Genomic DNA, 27,365 nt, shown 5'->3' with positions numbered 1-27,365 from the left:
AGGCTGCCATTTAGTACGTGAAGAAACAGAGTCTGAGCTCAGGCAGATGGTTTAAAGTGGTGCACCGTCAGTCAATGGCTGTCTGTTCAGCTCACACACTTGTCTCCTTTTCTGTGTGATTATGACTTCCTTTCGGCCTCTTATACTTACAGTGGACTCACACTTTATGGCTCAAGCAGCCTGAGGTCATGATTTCCCTTCTATGCATTCTAGTCATGCTTAGTTCATGCTACATTAGTTGGCATTTTCTCCTGCATGGACTTAGACTGTTTTATGCATACGTTCTTGAATGTGGCAAGTGCTCAATAAATACTTCTTTAGTGAGATGTTATGCTTGTCTTCCCAAGAAGAAACCAGGTTCTTGAAGTATGGATATTGCTTATCAGCTCTATCCTTTGCAGAATGTATGAGCCCATGGTAGCTGAGGCTGGCTTCAGGTCCAGCCTCTACTTAAATGGTATCACAGGTACCATGCTCTCAGTTAATGGACTCGAAACTTTCTCCTAACAACAGGGTCCTTCTTGCCCCCACCTCCACCGCAAGTGTAACAAAAAAGCTGGCACATATAGGTTCAGCAAAGGTGAGACAGATGAAAGGGAAGACTGGGCCAGCAGTCTTCTGACAGGAAGCACGGCTCATCTCTTCTAACCTAGTGAAAAGGATGGGAGAGCAGGGGCTGGCAGGGATGTTGACATCTGCTTGTTGATTCTGGGTGGCGTCCTCGTGGGTCCAGGATTCCCTTACTAAAGCACCAGGTGAGGCTTTTCAGACCCAAGTCACACCCTCCCATCATCAAATGCAAAACTGGGGCAAACTCCGTAGAGTCTGTAATGGTCTGTATCAAACCGCAGCATTGCTTCAGTTTCTTTTATTTTTTGCCTTTCCTAACTCTTACAGTAGGTAGCATGGTGCTCAGTGGTCTCTGGACCCTTTTGCTTTGCTCTGTAATTATCCACTGCTCACCCTCTCCCATCTTAACTAAAGTGTACCCCTGCACCTCCAGGGATCCTCAGGGACAAGCTGGCAGCAAGAGCAAGAAGCCTGCTTCTCAGCAGCTACACAACCTAGCTGGTCCAACTTGGTCCCTCAGTGATCCCCGTCTCTGCACCTGCTTGCCTCTCTTCTGCCTTTTCTTCAAGATGTTAAAAACTCGCAATAAAAAACAAATACAAAACGCTGTAATTAATAGCCAATTCCAAGCCAACCAAGCATCTCTACTAATAAACCTCAACACTTGCAAAAAGAACAATAAATTCTGCCCCTCTCTGGTTCTGAGGTGGTCTCTTTTATACACTCCGTGTCGTGTGTATGCATGTGGGTAAGCGTGTCTACATATATATTTATTTTCCTTTATTTCCCATCCAGGGAGGGGCAGAATAATGAACTGCGTGCGTCAGGGAAGATGAATCTGGGATACTAGGGAGCAGTGCAGTAAAAAGATTAAAGTGTTATTATTGTTGGTTTTTTTCCCCCATGGTCCATTGTGACAGCTCGACCGTCATCTGTAAAAAATGTCTCAGCGAGAGATAATCATCGGAAACTCAATAAAGCGTCAGGGGGAGCCTCAGCCCCCATCAATCACTGGGTGCCTGGAAAATTTCAACCCTCTGTCTCCCTTCCTGCTATCCATATAAATGTCTCTAATATATTTTGTGTGGTGTGTGGGACCCAACCCTGATTTGGAACTTTTGATGAAAAAATATTTATACACAAAATATGTAAATCAGTTAAAAATCACAAGACTAGCTCTTTGCCACCCCATCATACTTTTTTCTTATTTTTATAAATGCATCAAATTTATTCTTTTTAATAAAACATGCCAACTACTCTCTCTCTCTCTCTTTTTCCTACAAGAGAAAGATATATATTATATATATGTAGGTTTAGAGGGCTAAAAGTATGGAAATAATTAACCTAACTGACTAATACATTTCATTTTGAAGTTGGCCAAAATGCCAGAGTGACAGACCTCTGTCCGCCCTGCTGATTCTATGGCAGTGTTGAGAAATGGCATATAGAACTGTAGGGCAATGGGACTCTTGAGTGGACCTGAACAAGGATGAAGAAGAGTCAGGGCATTAATAAAACAACTTGCCTAAGAGCTTTTAGCCTGCTGGGTTCCCAAGCCTCTGGAGTAGCCTGAGGTCTTGGCACACTCAGTGAGAGGCACATGCAGCCTGGTAGAGCTCTATTCAAGGCAAGCAAACAGTTTTGTTGGCATTGGATATCACTACTTAAAAAAAAAGGATTCTTTCTCTCCTCTCTCTCTCTCTCTCTCTCTCTCTCTCTCTCTCTCTCTCTCTCTGTGTGTGTGTGTGTGTGTGTGTGTGTGTGTGTGTGTGTGTCCTAGACCTAGAGTTACAAGATCCACCTGATATGAGTGCTGGGAACCAAACTCCAGTTCTCTGAAGGAGTAGCAAATGCTCCTCCATCTCTCACGTTCTTGGACATCAGTGTTTTTGCCTTGGTTTCCTTTAGTAAGCACATAATGTTGAACACCAGATCAGTAAATGTCACTTGCTGCTGCCTTAGCTGTTCACATGGAATGGACTCATCAGAGAAGTACTCTCCTCTTCTCTACCTTTGAAGGGCTCCTACAGCACCCTCTCTTCAAGGACTCTGGAGGTATCTGTGTTTTGTTAATGAAATCCTGGTGTCTTGAGCTACCCCAGTCTGCTAATGCTGTATTGTTATGGCTCATTGCTTACTTAAAGAAGATTTGCTGCATGGATGGTACACCCTAACATGTTTACTCACCAGTCCGAAACAGGACTTCTTTCTTTTTTTTAAAAAAATATTTATTTATTTATGAGTATACTGTAGCTGTCTTCAGACATACCAGAAGAGGGTATCAGATCACACTATAGATGGTTGTGAGCCACCATGTGGTTGCTGGGAATTGAACTTAGGACCAGTCAGGGCTCTTAACTGATGAGCCATCTCTCCATCTCTGAAACAAGACTTCCACATTTTCCACCTCTAAGCATTTTGGACATGGCCTATCCCTGCTGCACTTACACCTATCCATACTCACCTATCTGTCCTTTGGAAGCTGCCTCAAATCTTCCAAGACAGTGAGAATCAAGACTAATTTTTTTCCCTTGACTACTTCGGCCAGCATTCTTTAATTGAACTCTGATGTGATCTGTACTTGTGAGTGGACCCTTGTCTAATGGTCTTGGTCCTAATCTCTATTATTATTAGCTGCCATTCTTAGCACATTATGCTTGCATCTTATGATTTTCTCAAATGCTTTCATAAGTACATCAACTGACCCCCTCCCCTGGAGGCTGGGAGCAAAGGGGCTCATAATGTAGCCCAGGCTAGCCTTAAGCTTTCAATCTTCCTGCCTCAGCCTCCTAAGGGCTAGGATTATACTAGCGATCAAGTGATTCTTATAACAAATCTGTTGTGTGATAAATATTCTCTATAGATGAGAAAACCAGCACAGATACAGAATGAATTGCCTGAGGTCACATCATTAAGTAATGGACAACCCATTTCTTAGACTCAAATTAATATTTGGCTCTCTGAGGATACTTGAAGATCCTGTAGTTTCCTATAGACACAATGAAACTAATGATCAAGATGAGGCACAAAGAGAGGTTTTCATTAATGGAATTCCTCCTACATTCCAGGCATAGGAGAGGAATAAATATATTACTTCTAGTTCTCTTAATCACTTTTATTTTACAAATTGGGAGAGAACACTTCTGAGAAGTCTAGGGAACTGCTCCAGGTATCAAAGCTACTGAATGGTCAACAAACCCTCCAGGGGCTGGGGGGAAGGGGCTGGCACATGTACAGGGTTGGGTCTTGGGAGGTAAGACCCAAACTCTTTCCTGGGAGCCTCTGTATTCCTATCAGTCTGGATTCTCTGGGGTCATGCATTCTCTATTGTGCCAGGGAAGGCTTGGGCACATGGTACTTAACTTAACTTAACTTAACTTAACCACTACACTGAGTGGTTAGCTTACTTGAATAGACATTGGTGAGACCGCACCTGGCATGGCCTAGGGGTGGGAAGAACTATTATAGTATAGAGAGCAGTTCCATTACCGCCAACGGGGACTCCTAGCCACCTCCTGAACTCCAGGGCACTTGTCCACTGGTTTGTGATTCGCCAGCTTGCACAGTCTTGTCTCCTATCTGAAGGCAAGAGATGGGGAGGTCAGCTGGAGCAGGCCAGGACCTGATCCCACGTGGAAAGGGGTACGTGGGTAAGAAGGCTTGGCTCTGGCAGGTCCAGTCGTCAGACTTAACCCCAGAAGAGCCCCATGCCAACCCAGTTCTTCAGGACTCATCTTTATTCAGCTGCCACTCGGAGCTGAGAAGAGAACCTGACTTATAGCCTGCTCTGGCCATGTTTCTACCGTGTTTTATTGTTTTAATTGTACATATGAGAGGCACTCGGAGTGCTCGCATGCATTTCTGACAGCACCAGACACTAGATGTTTATAATCGTTACTTATAAGCAGCCTGCGGCATCCACAGCTGGGCGACTTGTTTACTATTACCACTAATTTAATGTCTCCTCCACCTGAGGATTGGAGCCCACCACCCACCACCCAGCCACAAGTGGAAGTCTCCTGGAATGAGCTGGTGGGCTGAGGCTATGAAGGGAATGTGGTCAAGACAGGGAAAGAGCTGGCAGCGGTGGCTATAATCCCACCTGTCTTATCTGTCCCATCTGTGTCCCCTCCTTTGAATATATTTGTTTCCCCCTTTCTCTTACCCCTGAAGCCTAGCTCAATCCCTCTTCCTTTGTGAGCTTATTACTTGTTCTATGTGGAGATGAGCATTCAGAGCCATAAAAATCATACAATTACAAAGACCTTCGGCCCATAAAATCCAGTAACCCATGGCAAGAATCTTCCTCAAGAAAGCCTTGATGGGCAGACACTAAGCCTGTTAATGCCCCTTGATTGATATACTGCTCACTACCTTCTAATCAGGTGCCCTGACTTATACTGCATTCAAACCTATCTACATGGAGAAACTTCATGAAATGCCACTGGCTTTTAGATACATATGGTTATTGCTAATCACTCTTACAGTCCTATAGTGATGGGTACTGTTATTCTCATATTACAGAGAAGTCTGAAAGTCAAGGACTGTATGTCACTTGACAAGATTAGTCAATCAGTGATGGGACTTAGATGAACCATGGCTGCCTGGCAATTATCTCCTGTGTTTTTCCAGGACATCATTATGACTCTAAAGACACTACTCTGAGGGCTGCAGAGAATGGCAACAACAGTTAAGCCAAGGAAATTTCCACACCAAGTTCTCCTGGGTCAGCTGCACAACAAGCCAATCCTCACCCACAAACTTATCAACCTTGACAACAGGGCATGTGTTTGCAATGTACCTGCCTAAGCAGACTTCTTCAAGGATCTATGATGGAATATGAGGCAGAGAAAGGCTTTTCTATGCATGGATGACCAATGACAGAGCCTCAGAAAGAACAACAAAGACCATTCTTCCCTCTTCAGACTGCGTATGTTCTGGGAAAGTAGTATAGACATGAAGTGTCCATACTATCTTTTAGAAGGAGGGTTCTCAGCCAATGTAGCAATCTTCAACTCACCCTTAAAACCCAATTCAAAGTCATTCACCCAATGACAAGTCTAAGACATTGCCTGCTCTTAGAAAAAAAGACCATCAGTACCTCATTCTGTGCTGCTTGCATTCTTCATCCAGCTAGCTACCTTTACCACTCTGTAGTGGGACTCCTTGCCGAGATCTATTTCTTACTTAGCTAGGAGAACTACTTAGGGGCCAGACCATGTGTATTTATTTAGATATTCCCAGCATCTGGCTGAGTGCCCAAGATGTGGTAAAAGCAAGCTGAATTAGAAATAAATGGAACTAATAAGCAATTGTAACTGTAGAGAACTTTGCAATTCACACATCACATTATTTTAGATCTTGATCAACACAGCAATACTGACAGGCAGACAAAAGGTATACTACTGGGGTTAGGGATATCTGGCCAAGGTCACAAATTACAATCTACTATCTTCCTTAGTATCAAGAATAGGTTGAGACCCACAGAAATAACAATTATAAAATGTAGTGAACTTTGGTACTGACTCTGCTCTGATAGCAAAGGACTGTCCAGCTGCCTTGGGCCTGTGGGTTTTTTGTGATACTGAGACTCACTGTTTTAAGTTCTTCCTCACATATCTTCCAGACACAAACCACGAGATCATATGTGTACACACAGACACACAGACAGACACACACATGCACATGCACACACACTGAGTCAGTCAAAAGAAAACCAAACCTCAGGGATCTTATACTTTGATCTATATCACCAATGAGGAGCTGGGCACAAGTGCCTGACTTACAGCAGGCAGACAATGAATACTAATACAAGAAAGAAAAGAAAAAGTGTCTTTAAATGGAAAAAGGTTAGTAAAATGCTAAGGACTCCGGGGGCACCCAACATTTTGATACCAAAACGTGATGATGTGGTCTCAGATATGTTGGGCCATCCTCATAGTTAACCTGGCAACTAGAGAAGAGCCCTGAGATGACAGATATGAACTGTCATGACCCTACATCCAGTCAGAAAGCAGAGAATAAAGTATACAAACTGAAATTCCTTGGAAAATAAACTATAGTAGACAAAGGTATTCAATGAAGGGGATGGGGATCTTATAAGCTATCAAAAGAGTATATTAGTGATTGCTGAAAAAAATTCTAGATTATACATCGACAGCAACAGCTCTGGAGATGGAATTCAGGGCCTCGTGCCTACTAGCATGTGCCCTACCACTGAGCAGTATCTCCAGCCCTAGAACGAATGTTTTCAAAAAGGTTCTTAAGCATTTTGATGGTTATTGAGTGCCTATAGGTTCCCTGAAAACAAGGCATTAATGTACAGGAGTAGACAAGGGTCATTAGGATAAGGAAGGCAAGTCAATGTTGGCCACATTTTTTAATTTTAACAACAAATGGTGAAAAATTTTTCTTATTTTTGTGGACAAAATATTTAAATAGAAGATGGAAAAGAGGAACTTATTGGTGACAGTTGTGGATGATGATAATACATCGAAACTGTCCTGCCATATGCTGGAGGGCTCTGAATCAATGGCCTTAAGATCATTTGGTATTAAAAGTGCATGATGATATGAAGTGTCTGCCTTTAACAGTGCTCGTACACAGAAATGTGATCAGTATGTAGTTCTTAATAACTACCCAATCTACAGAAAGCCTACTATTAATTGCAGGCCATACAAAGTAAAAAGAAATAGTTAATACATTATCTTTCTTTCATGGCAGGCTTTCCTAGTATTTTTATTGTCTGTCTACCTACCTATTTGTCTACCTGTAATGAAGGTTGGTTGGCATGATATTAAAAAGAACTCAGAGACTGGTGAAATTAATAAATGAATAAAGGCTCTTTATGCACCATTTATGGTTCCTTCAGTATCGAAGAGTCAACTAGAGTAGTGACACCTAAGATCAAATGGCCCATAAAGTTCAAATTGTACACAATTTGGCTATTCCTAGAAAAAAATTATTGACCATGATTGCACTGGTCTAGAATGAATTTGACCTAAAGAGCATTAGAACACAGGGCACCTGGCTGCCAGCAAGCTAGACTAGATTCTGTGAAATCTGCTAAACTTCTGAAGGCAGAAGAGAAGGTATTCAAAGAATCCCTACTCCCCCTGGGTCCCACCATCTCTTTGCTTTCTGGTGCGAGCACCAACCAGCAGACAGACCTAAGCAGAAAGCTGTACATGAGTGACAGGAGGACAGCTCTTCAGCAGAATCCATTCTAGGCAGCAAAATATAGGGCAGGCTTGGTGCTCTTAAACTTCACTTTTGTTTGAAGTATAAAGTAACACTGTTCCATCTCAGGGCAATTCACAAAGATGTAAGGCATGGCTTATACATGGAACTATCATCAGGAAAGAAGACATATGGGCAGCTGGTTCAAACAACCATAGAAGAGGCCAAGATTCAGGGAGCATTCAGAAAAGCAGTTGAGGGCAGGGTAATATCACACCTGATGTGGGCATAGTGCCCTGGTACTCTTGGACACTCCCCTCATGCTACTGATCTGAGAAACTTTTTCCCTGGGCCACCAGAGCCTCCTCACTAATTCAGAGGGCTGAGCAAAGTGAGTTTCTTGTCTGCTGAATTTCCTCTGATATACAAGCACTAACTTCTAAGGCACTCAGCAGGGTTACCGTCCAACTCTAAAGCAGCCAAGCGGCCCCGTCACCAAGTCTCAGAGGAACAGAATCTACCTGGATGACACTGGACAATGGGCAGGCGGACAGCACAGTCTGCACAGGCAAAAACCCAGGTGTAAAATACACATCTGTCTGCAGCCAGTGTAATCTGTGCTCTTCTCGGTTTCATTTTTGTCTACTCACCACAGACAATACCGACTGATTTGACCAGATGCTCTCCAACAGACAGGTGCCACCATACCTCTTTTCAGTCTCAGCAACCACCACGTGACAACCCACGAGGTACTAAGAACAAGTCCATTTGACAGTTCAGAACATCAAGACACAAAGAAGGACTGTTCCTTACCCTAGGTCACAGCACGGCAAAAAGCCAGTCTCAGAGAGATAAGACCACATACTGAAAAGCAATATTCACAATTGTACTTAGATAACTCTATGGCTAAGGGAATCATAACATTATGTTCTAGTACTGGGACAGGTAAGTCTGCAGGAAGTGAAAGGAGCAAGCCCACATTCTATGCAGAATCCTCAACCATTTCACTGAAATTTGTTCAACTGGTTGCTCCTCAGAGGCTCCCCAGTCTCAGGAGATACCAGGTGAAATGCGCCTCACCTCCCTTAAGCTGTAAGCTTAGGCTCTTTCCCCAAACACTTTCAAAGTGAAAAGAACTGTGAAAAACATGTATTCTAAGTCCTTTGGAAGACCTGCGAGTAGCTGCTGACATTGAGCAATGCTTGTGGAAGCCACAGGTGGAGACACCCAGAGCAGTGGGGTAGCCCAACCTTACCTTCCAAAGAATGGACTCCCTGTTCATTGGCAGTCTTGTAGACACTGCTGAAGTCATCCCCAAGGTTTGGGTCAGCTCCAGCAGCAAGTAGGACTTGCACCACACTGGAAGCAATTAGAAAAGCAGATCATAAGGTCTGGTCTTCACAGCTATAAGACAAACAATTCATTCAACAACTACTTATAAAATGCCCATTACATTCTAGTCACTGGTCTATGGGCTAGACTCCACGTGGCATGGAATTTACAGGCTACTAGGAAGGAAGCAAAGAAAAATAGTACAAATAGACACAAAGTTGAGAGATTGGGTTTGGGGGGTAAAAACAGGGGTGATAGGGATAAGGGAGGGGTGAAGGCTGAGAGGGTATTTATATAAAATTGTCTAAGAACAAATTTAGTTACTAGAAACACACCTAGGAATTAAGCTTCTAAAGGAGGCGAAAAGCATTACAGCAAAGTGTTAGGATGGAGAAGTCCACCAGATGGGCTGGAGGAGCTGGAGTACGACAGAAGCAGGACAACACAACAGGACTCCAAGACTTCAGCACTTCATCTGAGGTGTGACCGAGAGGAAGGACAGTGGGATGTAAGGAAAAGCAACTTGATCACATGTTTTCTTCTAGACATCCACACAGCCACAAATGCATGAATTCTGACAATATTAAAATATTAAAAACAGAGGTATTTCCTTAGATCTACCTCCTTAGCCCAAATTCTAAGAGAAACCATTATACAGAGTTTGGCATATTTTGTTCCAACCCTTTGCAATTAGGGAGACCACTTCAGACGCTTTGTAAGAATGGACAGGAGCAGTAGGACTGCTGGCAGAGACTATGGAGCACAGGCAACTAGTAAGGCATAGGGCACAATGCTCATGCATCCCTAGTTACATGCTCAGTGTCTGTTAGCTTCCCTTCTTTACTCTATTATGTAATAGTCCTACTAATCCTCAACCTCAAAAAAGGGTTTCAGAAAGAAGATGCCGTAGAACAATGGATATTTGTCTGTTTTTTCACTAAGTATGTATCTAATTCACAGTAATTGGGGTATATTTAAACACACATTTCCTTTTTATGCAGGTCAGAAACATTTGCCACAGGTGTAGACTATTCTATTGTAAGATTATTCTCTATTTGCTTGCTTTGGCTTTGTTTTCTTGAGTCAGGGTCTCTCTAAATCCTGGGTGTCCTGGAACTTGCTATAGAGGCCAGGCTAGACTCAAACTCACAGGGATTCTCCTGCATCAGCCTCTGTAGTACTGGGATTAAAAGCATGCACCACAGCCAGTGATTCTGTCTTTTAACCAATCTTTTGTTGTAAAACAGAATGTCTAATATTTTGATGACAATCAGACAAACTACTAGGGGATTAAGTTACAGGAGAAAGCATAATGAGTTCTTTCTTTTCCCCACTGTGACTCGATATATAAAAGCCTTGGCTATTTTTAAACTTGTGACAATCCTCCTGCTTCAGCTTCCTCAGTTCTTGTTTTACAAGCCTATGGCACCAAACATGGCTAGCATAAGCATTTCAAAGGACTTTGGTGAGTATTATTAAGCTGCCTTTCAGAGTCTGGACTGAGTTTTATTTCCACTAGCCAAGTATAAGACACGCAGTAACTCTGTGCTTTCTTTCCCTCCTCACAAGTATTTTTTCTTCTTTTGTTTTTAGAGCAGAACATGGAGCCACAAAGCTCTTTCACTTCTCTGATTCCTAGCCAAGTAGAATTTCTAAGAAATGAGGTTTAATAGTCAATTGTTCCGTTTCATGAATTCCTTATTAATATCCTTTGTCAGATTTTCTCTTAGTGAAAGGTAATTTTTCCATCCCCCCACCCCCGAACTGTCCTTCAAAACATCTTGAAAGGCGTAAGTGGCAGGTGTGTCAAACAATCCTGGGATTATCAGAACTGTTAAAAAGCCACCTTCGCTGCCAGTGTTCTCTAGTTCTCCAGTATTTGCAACCAGCAGTGCTGACGGGGCTTTTTGTGTACCTGGATTGAACACTGTTATCTCCCAAAAGGCACAACATCTGGGTCAGTAAATTCTGGGACACTCTGGGCATGACTAAGTGAGTAATAATTGCAGCTTACAACTTGTTATAATTACATGAATATCTTTCTTTAAAGGAAGACTGCAGAGATGAGGCAAAGTTAGAACAGGGAAAGAGTTCTTATTATAGGATGAAGGTACATATCAGATAAGTTGTGTTTATAATATTTATGCCTGTATAAGATTCATAACAACTCATCAAATAAATATAATTCTATGAGTCCACATTTAATCCCAGCACTTGGAGGATCCACAGTACAAGGCCACCCTCAGCTCTATAGTGAATTCAAGGCTAGTCTGGGATACAAAATAAATGACGTAGGAGTAATGGCTCATGCCAGTAAACTCAATAGTGAGGAGGCTGAGTCACGAGGACTGAAAGAAATTTTAGGCCAGCCTGTAAGTGGGAGACACTATTTTCTTTTAAAGTAATCTTTTATTTTTGAGCCACGGTCTCCTGACTTGCTATATAGCCAAGACTGGTCTAGAACTGCTGAGTCTACTGCCTCTATTTTCTGGCTACTGAGATTACAAGTATGCCAGCCCTAGCTGGGCAAACTCCTAAACAGGACATTAGCTAATAGTTGTAGAAGGTTCCAAACTTAGAAATTTACGATTTAAAAATTTAAACTCCTTTATTTATTTGTGTGTGCAGCTGTGCTTGTGCCACAGCATGCACATGGAGGTCAGACAACAACTTTCAGGAGTCAGTTCTCTACCATGTGAGACTCAAAGATGGAACACAAGTCATTGGGCTTAGTGGCAAGAGCCTTTATCTGCTGGGTTTTCTTGCTAGCCCCAGGGGAAAAAAAACCCATTTTATAACCTTAAGTCATCTTTGGAAACAACGGGGCTGTGTTAAATTCAGTCCTTAGGATAGTCCTGAATAACAAACGCAGCACCACTATGTACCTGGCCCTGTGTCTGGCCTTTGGAAAGCCCACAGAAGTATGAGCTAAACACTTAACCTGAGCACTTTCTACCATGCACTGAGACCTGGAGTTCTGTCATTTACAGATGGTGTCTTTGGATAAGACACCTGATCTAGAGCCTCCTTTTCCCTTTCTCTCTTTCTTTCTTCTTTCTTTCTTTCTTTCTTTCTTTCTTTTGTTTTTAGGTTTTTTGAGACAGGGTTTCTCTGTGTAGCCCTGGCTGTCCTGGAACTCACTCTGTAGACCAGGCTGGCCTCGAACTCAGAAATCCGCCTGCCTCTGCCTCCCAAGTGCTGGGATTAAAAGCATGCCCCTCCACTGCTCAGCCAAGCCTCCTTTTCCTTAACTGAGTAACAGAAGATAGCAATGCTTCCCAGCTGACTATGAGGGAAGTAAAGTCCTTAGTGTCTGCAGGCATATGGATAGACGTGAGCTACTCGCTTGGCTGACACCATCCGCAGAATGAACGCCGGTACAACCCTACACAAAGCAGGCAGCTTTTCTACAGTCTGCACAAGTTGACAAGTTTTCAAGTCCAAATGAGAAGGGTCTGTCAATCTAAATTCAAAGGGACATAATTTGGTTAATTGTCAGCTGCTGTGTCCAATCACTATTCAATCACACCCCCTCTCAAGGCAGGCTGTCCCTCTAGGCAGCTAGTGTCACTAACTGTGCTACCTGGGCCTCTCTAGGTTCATGAGTATTGATTCCATCTGTCCAATTTGCAGGCTGCAGGACGTGTCCAGGCAACCGTGTATGCTGCCCTTGGCCCTGGAGGGCAGACAGTGGTCTGGCAAGATGGGGAGAGGAGAGTGGCTAGGATCAGCCCTTGGGCTGCTAACCCAATCAAAGAAATGGGCAATTCACTTCGAAAACTTGGAGGCTAAAGAGGATAAGCAATCCAAGATAGTGACTCATCTGCAACCTTGAGAAAATTTCCTTCATTTCTGATAAAACTCAAAAGGCAGCAGCCCCACTGAGGGAAGACAGGCCTAAAGAAATGGAGGGTTCTCTGTGCCAACCATGGCTCCAAACATCTTGCCAGAAGGCTACAAAGTTTTCTCTCTAGCAATGGTCACATTTTACTAAGCACACAGCACAGAGCTCCAGATCTTTGGTCAGTGCCTTCTTGTAGAAGTCAGCCCAGGCTGGGTTAGAAAACCATTCACTTTTAGTTTGGATGACTAAAGATCCTCACTGCACTGTGGGCTACAGAGCACAGACAGGCTAGAGAAAGAAACCACAAGGCTGTTGAGGACAAGCTTAGCTATAATCCAGGTACAAGGACTGCCAAGAAGTTTACATCAGTGAAAGGATGCTGGGCATGAAGTGATTTCTGCTACGGGGAAAAGAAACTCCCAGGTCCAAGGCACGAGTAGAAGGAGAGGTGAGCACAGGGAGAGATGGGTCATCGACTACGAACAGTAAGGACAAAGGCTGACAGTACGGTGGCAGGAGGGATCTACCAAAGCTTAACTGGGACGGCTCCTCTGTTCTGGTGCTGGCATGCTGGCTGCCAGGTTGCAGGAGGCTCCACCACCATTGCCTTAAATTAAGTAGCTACTATTGAACAGGATGTGACCTAATACCAGATCTTAATCACTTGATTAAAATTGGCAGAGGACACTATTCAATTCAGCAGGGTTTTCTCTAACCTTCAGTCTCTATTTATTGGCCTTGGAATATCAGCAATCTGGATCTGGCCCCTGGTAGTCTATAGAAAGATCTGCCTATCTCAAAGCTGGAGATCAACTCCAGATACCCTACTTCCCTTACCAATGAGAAGCTGAGGATGTCTACATAGCATGAGGTGTGTTATAGAGCCCTCACTTCCTCATACTTACTTTCAGCTATCAGTCTGTGGCAAACACTTGGCTTCAATTTAGATTTGAACAGACAAGCTATGAATGGGGAAGAGACAAAACAACAACAACAACAAAAAACAAAAACAAAAACGGAGCAAGAATATGAAGTCACTTTCCAGCAGAGGACACCAGAGAACAGATTAGGTATCACAGTTTTTAAGTTCAGGAGCTAAAGAGATGGCTCAGCGGTTAAGAGCACTGACTGCTCTTCCTGAGGTCCTGAGTTCAAGTTCCAGCAACCACATAGAAGCTCACAACCATCTGTAATGGGATCTGATGTCCTCTTCTGGTGTATCTGAAGACAAATACAGTGCGCTCATATACATAAAATAAATAAACCTTTAAAAAAAAAAGAGTTCTCAAGTTCATCTATTAACAGAGCAATGAAAACTGAAAGCAATAACAAAATATATCTTTAAATATTGACAAAAGTTAGAAAGCTAAAATATGACAAGTGCCAGTGAATAAATGGGAATCTGGGATGGAGTAGAAGCCATGTTATTCTGGAAGCTTTTCTTATAACACTTTATCAAATTAAAGTGCCTCATCCTGTGACCCAGTATGTCTGCTTCCAAGTATATATTTTCTACAGAAAATCTCATACAGGTTCATAAAGGGCAATACAGGAGACTTTGTTACAACATTTTGCAGTAGTGGGGGATGCCTGGAATCAAGTGTATATCACAGGAGGTGGGATGGAGCTGAATGTGGCAGCCACACAGTAGGACATAATGCAGTGAGGCTAATATACGTATGCACAGTAACATGGATATGTGACTTTTTAAGTGGAAGGTGAGTGCCCACAGAAGTTTATTTTATATTGTATAATTTATACTTTGAACTTGGCTATTTGTTGCAAAGATTGTTCTTTTTAGGAATTCTATAGTCTCTTTAGGAAATTCTATAGTCCCTTCAACTATAGAATTTCTAACTCCTAACTGATCTTGTGGACTGAAGAAAACATGTATCTTACTTTCTTAAGTACCAGGCCCTTCCCAGATGCAGACAATTCCTAGACAAAACTGAGAATATGCCTGGAGAGTGGTCCCCAACTGGCAGTTCCTGGGATTCAGGGAATTCCCTTTGGAGCCACAGCTAATTAATTTGTTGATCGAGCAGTAATTAGATTAGAAGTGAGAGTGCTTGTCGGAAGTTGGCTCACTCTGACCTCAGTGAGCTGTGGCTGTCAGGCCTCAGTGAGGAAGAGCACTTACACTGATCAGTGTTAAAACTTGCTTTCTGCTTTTAGAGGCTGCAGTGGTGTGCGGTCCTCGCATTGTTTAGGGGAAAAAAAGGAGTCTGGTGTAAGCTGAGGCCAGTGCTGGACCAGATGTGTGCAAGACAGCTGCTGAGTGAGCAGCTGGAGTTGATGAACTAAAGAAGGCAGTGATCCCAGATCCAGGTCATCCCCAAACAATGTTAAGTTTTACCAGACACTCCATGTTCTCCTCCTCTCCCACATCTCACATCTAAAGCATACACAGGGCCACTATGATAAGGGCCAAAAGCAGGAGAGGGCAAAGAGTGACCTGTTTTCAATCCAGTTCACATCTCAATGAGGAAGTCAAGAAGTCAGTGTGGGAGCTTGGCTAGAAAGTCTACTGACTGCTCACGAGGCTGGACAGCCTGGCCATAGGCATTGATGTGTGCCAACTCTAGAGGCTCGCATTGTGCATGAACTGGGGAGGTGAAGGTCAGGGAAGGAATTTTCTTTGTAAATTGGCATCTTTACAAACAAATTGAAAGGTAGTAAGTAAAGTACCCGTGAAAACTGTTCTAGTCTCTCATAGGACAATAATAAGTATCTGCATAGTTACTACAAAACCAGTAATCATCCATTATAATAATAAGTTCTAGTGTACTAGACATTTCACAGACTCACTATTTCAGATCTTTATGCAACTTGCAAAGGACAGTATATTTTGTAAAAGAGTAAACAGAGGCATAGCATGAACCAAAAGTATATACTAAATAAGCCAAAATTTGTAAATACAGGTTAGATTGGGTCTAAACCCAGAATGTATTCCTTAAGCCTCAATGGTTCTCATCTATCTCAGGCATAAATTTGTACTATCTCTGTAGACCAGGCTGGCCTTGAACTCAGAGGTTTACCTGCCTATAACTCTCAAGTGCTGGGATTAAAGGTGTGCACCACCACCATCTGGCCTGGCTGCTGTACTATCTCCTAGTTGCTGATCCCCACTAAGTAACTGAAGACAGTGTTATCTTCAGCTGGCTGTTAAAGCAGAGTATACAGTGGCTAGTGGGAACAAGAGAGAATGTGCCAAGATGGGTGACACATTTAGATGTTCAAGGAAAGCATGGCATAGAAAGGTGAGAATCAAGGAGTCAAGATCACCTACTATATCCTTTCTAGGACAATCCTTGGCTAGTTCTAAAGATGACTCCATGACCTCCAGACTGTGGCTCATAATATATGATCACCAAACCTTATTGTCAGGGCTTCTTAGTATAGTATGAGCCTAAACTAGTCTCTCTGGGCAGATGACCCATCAGAGTATGACAGGGCACTTGAGACAGGTTTTAGTCAGCACTTTAGTATTACCTGGAGTTCTCAGGGTTTGGTTATAACTACTGACTTATACATTCACCGTTATCTTTTCTTTGTTTTTAAAGATTCCTTTTACTTATATGTATGTGCTGATATGTATTGGTGTCTACTGTATGTTTGTATTTGTGTGTGTGCACACAAATGCAGACACTCTCATTAACTACTGAGTCATTTCTCAAGTTCTCCTGTTAATTTTTTGTTCTGTTTTTGTTTTTTTCTCAGACAGGATTTCTTTGCATAAGAACTGGAATTCAATTTGTAGACCAGGCTGGCCTCAAACTCACAAAGCTACTTGCTTCTGCTTCCCAAGTGCTAGGATTAAAAGGCATGCACCACAACTTGCGGCTAATTTTTTTCTTTTCTTTTCTTTTTTTTTTAATTAACAACAATTCTTAGGGGACTGGAAGGATGACACAATGGTTGAGAAAGAGTACTAGCTCCTCTTCCAGGTCCTGGGTTCAGTTCCCAGCATCTATATGGTGGCTCACCACTACTCGTATATTAGTGACTTTTCTACTGCTAAGACATCATGACTTAGGCAAATTATCAAAGAAAGGGTCTAACTGGGCTATGGTTTAAGAGGGCTAGAATTCATCATGGCAGAGTGAAAAGAAAGCATGGCAGCAGGAATAGCTGAGAGCTCACATCTCAAAACCAAAAGCAGGAGGCAGAGAGGCACACTGGGAACAGCTTGAATCTTTTAAAACCTCAAAGCCCACCCCCAGTGACACATCTCCTCTCCTTCCCAAATAGTTCCACCAATGGGGAACCAACTATTCAAATATATGAACTTATGGGAGCCATTCTCATACAAACAGTCATAGCCTGTAACTCAACTTCCAGGGGATCTGACCACCCTCTTGCCTTTGTGGGCACTAAGTATACATGCAGACAAAATGTGGTAACACATTAAAAAAAAAAAAAAAAAAGCTTTTAAAGCCAGTGGTGGTGGCACATGCCTTTAATCCCAGCACTTGGAAGGCAGAGGCAGGCAGATCTCTGTGAGTTAGAGGCCAACTTGGTTCACAGAACAAATTCTAGGACAGCCAAGGTTATACAGAGACCTTGTCTTAAAAACCAAGCAAATATCTTAAAAATAAATAAATAAATAAATAAATAAGAGTCTTTGGGTTAGGAAGATGGCTCAGTCTGCCAGAAAAGTGCCTGCTGTGCAAGCAGAAGACTGGCGTTCACTCCTTAGCCTCACACAAAGTCAGTGTGGAAGCAGTGCCTGTGCTTGCACTAGAGGTGAGCAGATTCCTAGTGCTCACTGCCAATCAGGATGGCCAAATGGTGACTTCCAGATTCAGTGAGAAACTGTGTCTCAAAAAACCACAGAGGAAGAAATCCAATGTTGATCTCTAATCTTCACTTACACATACATGCACACACATACATAAATTTTTTTTGCAGTCCTGGGGATGAATCCAAAACTATACATGATATACAAGCACTAAACCCTGAGCTATACCTCTGGCCCCATTAATTTTTACCAGCACTGATTTAACCATTACTATAACTCAGTGAGATAATATCTTTTCATATAACCTATCAGTATGCCTTTGCACATCATTTAATCTGCCAATTTGGTTGGCCTCAATGAAATCAGTGACACAGTTACTGAACAGAACACAGTCCCATGGCTCATCACTTGACATTGACTCTGTAGCCTTACATCCACATATAAACAATTAACCAGGTCATTTCACCACTTATTAGTGTAAATATATTGTTTCCTACAACATATTTTATTCATGTAGATGTCACAAGAGACAACTAAATACAATGCTGAAACTTGAGACCCGGCAGCCTTATCTAACTCAGACTCCTGCCCTCTAGCCTTGGAGTCCTAGTCAAATAAGCAGCTTATGACACAGATGCATTGGAAAATGCCTCTTCAGAGAGGTACAGGTCTGGACCATATCACAGTCCTGAAAATGACCAGCCTTTCCTCCACAGCTGAGCCAGATGGCACTGGATACCTTCCTGCCCCAACTGACACTCTCCAGAAGAAAGCACTGAACACACAACCCCATGATAGGATACAGAATTGAAGGAGGAAGGGGGGAAGGGGCTGATACGTTAGGCAAATGAGCTGGCACAGCTTTCTATCGAGCAGTGTCTTGGGTTGCCTGAGGTCGAGGCATGCATCTGCCAAACTTGAAACAGGAGCATGCTGCAATTGGAATATCATTACTACAAAACAGGATTATCATGAACAACGATTCCAAATGGGATTAGAAATGATTCTTTGTTACTCAGAGGTAATCGGCAACAGCAGCAGCAGTGGAGAAACATCAAGCCCTGAACACTTTTCAGGGGGCATGGTACTGGCATTCCAGGCACTTGGCCAGCATCCTTGCCCACCCTCCTTGCTGGGAAATACTGGGCACTATTCTGCATTGGGAAGAGGGCCACCTGGGACAAAAGCCAGCTACATATCAAGGAATCCTATTCAATGGTCCCCTGGTATAGGCCCAGTTTCTTAGAGGGAAAGGGGTGAAAAGAGAATCCCAGAACCCTACTTATGCAGCCATCTAAGAGTTACTGAGACAGGTACCAATGCCATTACATCTAAGGTAGGCTTACCTGGGGCCCTTCTAGGAAAGTCAGTAATAATAAAGAAGGCACTGAACCTCACCACTGCTTACTATATGGCAGGCACTGTTCTAAACACTTTATATATCTAAACCTCACAGCTTTGTTTATTATCCTATTTTACAGCTAGGGAAACAATCACGTAAAAATCAAATAACTTGCCAACCATCTAATGAGTAAGAGGCACAATTTGAATTTGAACGCAGGCATCTGACTCTAGAGCCCACAACTGTTCACATACTAGCTAGGGATGTCCAACCTTGTGATGTTGATGTGATGTTGCCATTTTCAAATGGCTTGGCTCTGCATTTGCAGATATCCTGAGATGAAGGCTGGACACACCTGTGCTGGACAGGCAGTCACAGCCAGAGAGAAAGGTGCTCAATGCTATGACTAGGGTATGTGTGCTGGATAGTTTTATGTCAACTTCACACAAATCGTTTTTAGTCTACTTGACTAAAGTCATCTGAGAGAAGTGAACTTCAATTGAGAAAATACCTCCATAAGATCCAGCTGTAGGGTATTTTAACTAATGATTGACGAGGAGGGTCCAGACCATTTTTGGATGCTGCCACTTACTGAGCTAGCCACAGAGGAAGCAAGCCAGTAAGTAGTAAGCACCTCTCAATGCCCTGTGCATCAGCTCCTGCCTCCGGGTTCCTGCTCTGTTTGAGTTCCTGTCCTCATTTCCTTCAATGATGAACTAGATGTAGAAGTGTAAGCCAAATAAATCCTTTCCTCCCTCAGGTTTCTTTATTCATGATGTTTCATCTCAGCAATAGGAATTGTAACTAAGAGTCTTCCCTTACCATTCTCTGGTTGTAGATCCTGCCAGCTCCTCCTTCTAGCCTGTTCTACCTCTGATCCAGGCAGCAGTGAAAGAGGCTGCCAGGGAAGCTGCCAGAAGTCTAGCAAGGGCAGCATTGGCTTCCTGGTACCAAGACCACCTGTGGAGCCTCTAGGTGCACGAGGAAGAGGCTTACAGAACCTCCCCTGTAGGACAGCAACCTGGCTGTACTGCTGGTTTCTTACAGACAGGACTTAATGGTTCCCTTCCCTGGGTGAGGTGAAGGGAAAATAAGCAAACGCTAAAAATAAATGACTGTTCTGAAAGAGAATTAAATGGTCGTCAGCCAAGGATGGCAGCATCTGAAAATTAACAAAGCCCAGGTACCACATATCCAGGAAGGCCTTGGCAAATGCGTGTTATCCACTCATTACTCAGTTCCTTAGGGATGTCAGCCAAGCAGGGCAGGCAGTGCCGGGAACCAGTCCTTCCGATGCTGATGAAGTGCACTTGGGGGTGGGGGTAGGCAAAAGCAGGAGGAGGAGAGGAGTTCTCATGGGGAATTTCAAACAGTTCTGCTGGTGTCCTCTCTCTGCCTATGATTCTCACCTTCTCTGAGGCAGGAGCTTGCAGGGCTGGCCCAAATCTGAATGTCTCTTTCAGGATCCTAGAAACAGCCTTACTATTTAGGGGTCTCACTGACTAGCAAGCCTAGGGGTAAGGAGCACAACAATGGCGGGGGGAAGACAACACCCCTGTTTAATAGCCCAGACTTTCCCCTCACTGGAATGAAGAGTCATATGCCTTGTGAACTTATAGCAAACCCAATGCGTGATGTGCCAAAGGTGAACATCTCTCATGGTTCATCAGTAACAATACTTCATGAAATTACTGATCTCCATTCTCTACTAATCATGAGAACATAGTACTCTATTGCTGGATATCACCAAAAGAAAGAATTACAAACACTCCAACCATATGAAAGAACTCTGATACCACAAACATGAATTCTAAGTACATCAATGGTCATAGCTAATAATGAATATTAAAGAGAGGTGACAGTTTTTTATTTACTTACTTATATAGTTATCTAGCTATTTAACTTGTTTGTTTTCTGACACAGGGCCTCAATATACTGCCCCAGAGGGCCTCGAGCTTCCTGTGTGATCTTGCCTCTGCCTGAGTGCTAGGATTATAGGATTTATTTTGATTTTTTTAAGGACAGGTTATACTCTAGGCCAGGCTGGTCTGGAACTCATTATATAGCCCAGACTAGATTCCAACTCGTGGGAATCCTCCTGGCTCAGCCTTTCAAATGCTGGGACTGCAGATGTGAACCACCACATCCAGTTCTGGACAGCTTTTAACATTCTTTTCTAAGTCAAGTTTCCTAAAGTATCATTTATCCTTTGATTATCATTTATTTTACATGCACCCATTTAAAGACACACACACACACACACACACACACACACACACACACACACACATGTATATGTGTGTGTGTGTGTGTATATATATGTATTTTTGAGTCAGGGTCTCAATAGAGACATAACCAAATCAGTCTTGACCTCACTCTGTAGCTGAGGACAACTTTTCAAAATGTATGATTTAACACAATTTGATAATTGCATAGGATAAGCACCACAATCATTAAGACACAGAATATTTCCACCATCCTAAAAGGTCCTGTGCCCTTTTATACTCCCAAACTCAACAACTCATTTGATTATTGTCCCTAGAACACTACTTTTACCAGAATATGACATAAATGGAATTTTACAATAGGTGGCTTTTGGTGTTGGCTTTCCTTTAAAATAAGGCTTTTGAAGACACCCTTATGTGTTGCATATACTGAGAAGCTCCTGTTCTCCCTCTTTGTGTGTGCAGGCGGAGATACTTGTGGCTGTGCATGCAGAGATGAGAGGGACTTGGGTGTCAGCTGTCATCCTCTGTCGCACACTGCTTTGTTCCCTTGTGAGAGGGTCTCTTGTGGCACCTGAAGGTGGCATTTCGGTTAAGGTGGCTGGCTAACAGGCTCCAGGAATCTTCCTGTCCCCAACCTGTCAATATTGAGTTTTATATGGATTGCTAGAGGTATGGTGACACACACCTTTAAAGGAAGCAAAGAAAACATCTCTGTGTGTTTGAAGCTGGATGGGACTATACTGTAAGACCCCATCTCAAAAAGCAGAATGATTTTGAATATGTTATAAGGGAGGGGTAGGTGTAGATGCCTGTGGAGTCCAGAAGAGGTTGTCCAGTCACCTGGAGCTGGTGTTACAGGTGTCTGTGAGCTGCCTGATGTTGGTGCTGGGAACTGAATGAACTCAGGTCCTCTGTGAAAGCAGTACATGCTCTTAAACACTAAACTCTCTGCAGCTCCCCTTGCTTTTGACCTCTAAACTATGGAGTACTGATTATATGGATGTACCACAATGTGTCCATTTGCTACTTGATGGACACGAGTGGCTTCCAGGCTTTAGCTGTTCTACAAATAAAGCAGCTACAGGTATTTGCAATGAAGATATATTCTCTAAGACAAATACTTTACTTCTCTAGGAGTTGGTATTTCTGGGCTACACGGCAAACGACTGCTTTCCTTTTGTAAGAAACCGCTCAAGTGCTTTTTGGATGTGGCTGTGTCATTATACAAGTCCTGTAAGCAATGCGTAGCAATTCTTTTTGCAACTTTGCCAGACTTACTACAAACCATCATAATTTTAATTTCTATTTCCCAATGACTAAGGTTGTGTCTTTCATCTGCACATTTTCCACCTATCCCTTATTTAAGTGAAATATCTCAAGTCTTTTGCCCTCTTTAAAAAGAAATTGATTTGTAAAAGTTATTTATTCTAATACTACTCTCTTATTAGACATGTTTTCACAACTTGTCTTTTGAGGAATTAGAAACTAAAATGATTTAAATTATGCCTTTGGCCTGCATACCACTTCTCTCTGCACATATACTCTGATGAAGGGAATAAAAAGACTTAAACTTTCAATTTGCAAGTACCCTTGGGCCTTCTGGACCTTAAGAATAATCTGTACTTGGTGTCTGCTAATAGACTATTTTTATTTCTACTGCATGCTCCCAACCACCTCAGGGCTTTAAGGAAAGCTACATCTGGAGAAACAACTGTCCTAAAAACAGCTTTTGACAGACACACACACACCACCCGCCCACCCTGTACTTCCCAAAGCCCTGTTCTGGTTCGCCAGGCTTCTGGAATGGTCAACAGTCGTCACACTCCATCGGTGGCCATTGTCCACTGGGAAAGGTAGGAGGCTCCCAATCCATCCTTCAGTGAAAGAGCAAATAGTGGAGCCTGTGGCTTCTTGGACATCAAAGTTGCGCAAACAAGGCCTGGCAGACCCTGCCTCTCCGCCTACATATCCTGCAACTGCCATCTGAAGGAGTTTCTCCAAGCGGGTCACGACTTTCAGCTTGTCATCCCACACATCAAAGTTTCCACCACACACGAACTGGGTACATGGGTTCGAATCAAGTCGCTCCACGGCGGATACTCAGACATTGTGCCTATCTTTAATCTTGTGTTTTCCCAAGTAATTAAGCCTTCTTGCTTATGAACTTGTGACTAAGTAAAGCATCACTGAGAGGTTGTAACATCAAAGTGCTGTCCACCGTCTGTCCGTGTTTGGTAAAATTGGATTTCTTTTCCTTCTCAAAGAAAGACTAATTGAATTTCACTGAAAGCTCCATATATTTGGACTAGATGGTGAAGGCTATTTGAAGCTGAAGTGATCATCCCAGGATTGTGTGGCTTAGCCTTTAGTTTGGTTGGGTCAGAGTGCAACACAGAATGGGGCACCCAGACTCAGGCTAAACAAGTGCCTTGCGGTAGGAGGCTCATCAAGGGCTCAGAAACCAGTTATTGCTACTGTTAAAATTCTATCCAAGCTGCTACTAGGGCTGAGTAAAGAATGGTCCTGGTAGAGTATTAGTAAGTCTTTGACTTTTGAGGACAATGGCCATTATATTACTCAAGTCCTGGATATCAGCAGTCAAACTTGGTATGTGTGTGTTTGTGTGCTTGCGCCCATGTGTGCATATGTGCTATGTATTTGTGGGCACATGTGTGGAAGCTAGAGGCTGATGTTGAATGTCTTCTTCAATGCTCTCTACCTTATTTTTTGAAACAGGATCACTCACTGAACTCATTGAGCTTGGTAGGGCAGGCCAGCCAAGGCCCTGGGACCTGCCCATTTTTTGCTTAACAGGGCTAGGATTAAAGGTAGGTAGGTACACTATCCTGCCTAGCTTTGTACATGAGTCTTCTTATAAAGCCAGACTTTACAAGCCAAACCATTTTTCCATTCCCTCAAGTAATGTTTTTAAGGACAAAGTTTGTGATTGCTTACTCTCTGAATCTTCATGGGACCTAGCGCATCAGCATCTGACACATCATGGTTAGATTTTGCTAGACATAGGAAATAATATAAAAAGAACTTCAGAACAAAGTTTTTCTCTCCAGGAAAACAAAACTCTGGGGCTGGTGAGATGGCTCAGCGGGGAAGAGCACCGACTGCTCTTCGGAAGGTCATGAGTTCAAATCCCAGCAACCACATGGTGGCTCACAACCACCCATAATGAGATCTGACGCCCTCATCTGGCGCGTCTGAAGACAGCTACAGTGTACTTACATATAATAAATAAATAAATCTTTAAAAAAAAAAGAAAACAAAACTCTGAATTATTATTTGGCTTCATTAGTTACCTAATTTACAATCAGTATACTATATTCCCACTTACATAAAATTAGAACTCACTTAAGTGTGACTCAAGGACTAATCTAGAGATAGAAGAAATTCAGGAGGGCTAGAGAGATGGCTCAGCAGTTAAGAGTAGTGACTGCTCTTCCAGAGATCCTGAGTTCAATTCCCAGCAACCACATGGTGCCTCACAACCATCTGTAATGGGATCTGACGCCCTCTTCTAATGTTTCTGAAGACAGCTACAGTGTGCTCATATAAATAAAAAATAAATAAATCTTAAAAAAAAGAAGTAGAAATTTAGGAGACTGTTACATTATCAATATTTTTACACAAACTACTTACTTTTGGAAAAGAAAACCTCTTGTTCAATATCCATATACAATTATCTTTTCTTTTAAAAATATTGCCTTGAAAAAATATTGCTTTGATCTCGACCCAGTTTTAAGTCTTATTTATTTATTTGAGTGAATATACATGTATTTAAGTCACTTGGAACCCTTTTTTATAAATGAAGGAGTAAATCTTAAATTAAGCTTCTGTGCATACTTACAAACTTTACAGTGATAACACTGCATTTCCTATTCAAAACTAAATAAAATAAATACATTCAGAAATCTCAACTGGTGAGGAGTTAAGCTCCTTAAAGATCTGAGGCGATTATGTACTAGATCCCTATGGACTTAACAAGCTAAGCTGATGCCTCAGGGTGAACTGTGTTATTGGTCCACAGGCTGCAAACATCTAAAGGAAGCAAAGCCCTTTGCTGTCAGCCTTGAATGAAGGGGCAGGGCCTCTCTGCTTTCCATTCATATTTTTTCTTCCAAAGAATTCTATATGGCCAGAGATCTAACACTGATACTATTTCAAGTACCTAACAGAAAGTAGAGACCCCCAAACTTTTGTAATATTAATAAAAACCCAACCAGACAAGTGTCCCAGTTGTAAAATGGAAGGAAGAGGACATAGAATGGATGCTTAAAAACCCAGTAGTTGTTGCCAGCTGGCTCAAGGGGTAAAGTACTTGCTGGGCAAACATGAGGCCTGAGTGTGAATCTCAGTTCCCATGTAACAGCTGGGTATGGCATTGTGTCTATAACTCCAGTGCTGGAGGTAAGCAGAGCCAGGTGGATCCAGGGGCCTGTTAGCTAGTCAATCAAAGCAGCAAGTTCACTGAGGGACTGCATCTCAACAAATACAATGAAGAGTGATATAGAAAAATGCCCAACATTGACTTCTAATCTCCATAAGTACACAAATCAACAAGCATACCTACATACATGTGACTATTAACCTTGTATATATCCTTCTCACCTACCACATTTAAAAATCAAAATGCTGAGCCAAGCAGTGGTGGCACACGCCTTTAATCCAAGCACTTGGGAGGCAAAGGCAGGCAGATTTCTGAGTTCAAGGCCAGCCTGGTCTACAGAGTGAGTTCCAGGACAGCCAGGGCTACACAGAGAAACCCTGTCTTGAAAAACAAAACAAAACAAAAAAAAAATCAAAATACTGGTAATTAGGCTGGACATAGTGACACACACTTAAATCCCAGCACTCAGGAGGATCAGAAGTTCAGAGTTAGCCTGAGCTACATGAGACCCTATCTCAACCCCTACTTCCAAAAGCTAGGTTCAATTTCCAGCATCGATTAAAAAAAAACCAAAACAACAGAAAGGGAGAGTTCAGGGTTATGCCATATGAAAATCTTTAAAAAGATAAAACATACAACAAAACAAAACCAACGAGTAATAGTCTTAGGAACCAAGGAAGTCAACACTTTCACAGGCATCACAGATTTGCTAAGACCTCTGGTAAGAACAGAGCAAACAGTTAAAGCAACATAGCACTGAGCTCACAGCACATCTCCAAGCTACCTGCTCACTAATGGAGAGTGTTCTTAGGAAGAGTGCTCCTTCCTATTTAGTCTCAGTTCTGCAAATACCACACACAGAGGAAACACACCATTTGCTTCTTCACCACTGGCTCTTCCCCACCTGTGGAAAACCATGCAAACTGGGGAAGCCAATGGGGAGGTGGGTGGAGAATCAGCAGTGGGAAACAATGTGTATGGTAATATGTGCTTGTGTACACAGAGGCCTATCTTGATTGCCAGAGAGAAATTACTCCCCATTTATAACCTGTAGCAGACAAGATTCTTACAGTGAAACTCATTCTCCTTCCAGACCCTTCACTCCTCTGCCTCAGACCCTGCACCAAATCACTGACTGGCTTATCTCATTCTCTCATTCTCTCTCTCTCTCCTCTCTCTCTCTTGCTCTCTCTCTCTTTCTCCTTCCCTGTCCACCCCTTTTTCTCAAGTTTTTTAGAGGCACCTTTTATTCCCTTTACTTGTTTACTTGTACTTCTTTCCCACATTAAATTATGAGCTCCCCATGTCTGAATCTTCAAAGACTAGCATACATATTTACTGAATGTTTGGGAAATTAATTTCTCATGGAGAGAATCAGGTACCCATGGAGTCCTGAAATTCAATGAAGGGTAAGAATAACAACTGGATTCTCTCCAAAGCAAAATATACATAGTTTCTTCTTTTTTCTTTTTTTTTATAATGCTACAGATTGGATCCAGGGCCTCAGCATGCCCGGCAAGCACTCTACCACTGAAGTACATCACCAGCATGTATCAATTACCTTTAAAAGAGAAAGGCTTGCAGCTGAAGACGGCAAATAAGGAAACAGTGATTGGGATTAAAAAAAGCAACTAGAGCCCTCAATGGGGGCAGTAACTGAAGGCTTCTCAAGATGATAAAAACTCACACATGCACATGTAACCATTATAATCTGCTCAAGTGGCTACTAT

The 27,365-nt window shown here is 42.6% G+C and overlaps 1 protein-coding gene across 3 annotated transcripts in view; it reads right to left on the bottom strand.

The window, feature by feature from the left end:
• Clpb (caseinolytic mitochondrial matrix peptidase chaperone subunit B) overlaps positions 1 to 27,365 on the bottom strand; it is a 123,498-nt gene that overhangs the window by 70,546 nt on the left and 25,587 nt on the right. For 2 of the 3 annotated variants that reach the window (XM_031387595.1, XM_031387598.1), the window contains exons 4-5: positions 9,005 to 9,108; positions 4,060 to 4,149 (exon numbers count right to left, since the gene is read on the bottom strand). In XM_031387595.1, coding sequence (XP_031243455.1) covers positions 4,060 to 4,149; positions 9,005 to 9,108 — 194 coding nt within the window. The remainder of the gene's footprint in view (positions 1 to 4,059; positions 4,150 to 9,004; positions 9,109 to 27,365) is intronic. The other variant, XM_031387597.1, reaches the window with a different exon arrangement.

This window comes from Mastomys coucha, unplaced genomic scaffold, assembly GCF_008632895.1.
Source record: "Mastomys coucha isolate ucsf_1 unplaced genomic scaffold, UCSF_Mcou_1 pScaffold21, whole genome shotgun sequence".
Lineage (NCBI taxonomy): Eukaryota > Metazoa > Chordata > Mammalia > Rodentia > Muridae > Mastomys > Mastomys coucha.
Note: the sequence above shows the minus strand (reverse complement) of the source record. Positions and strands in the feature narration are given on the sequence as shown.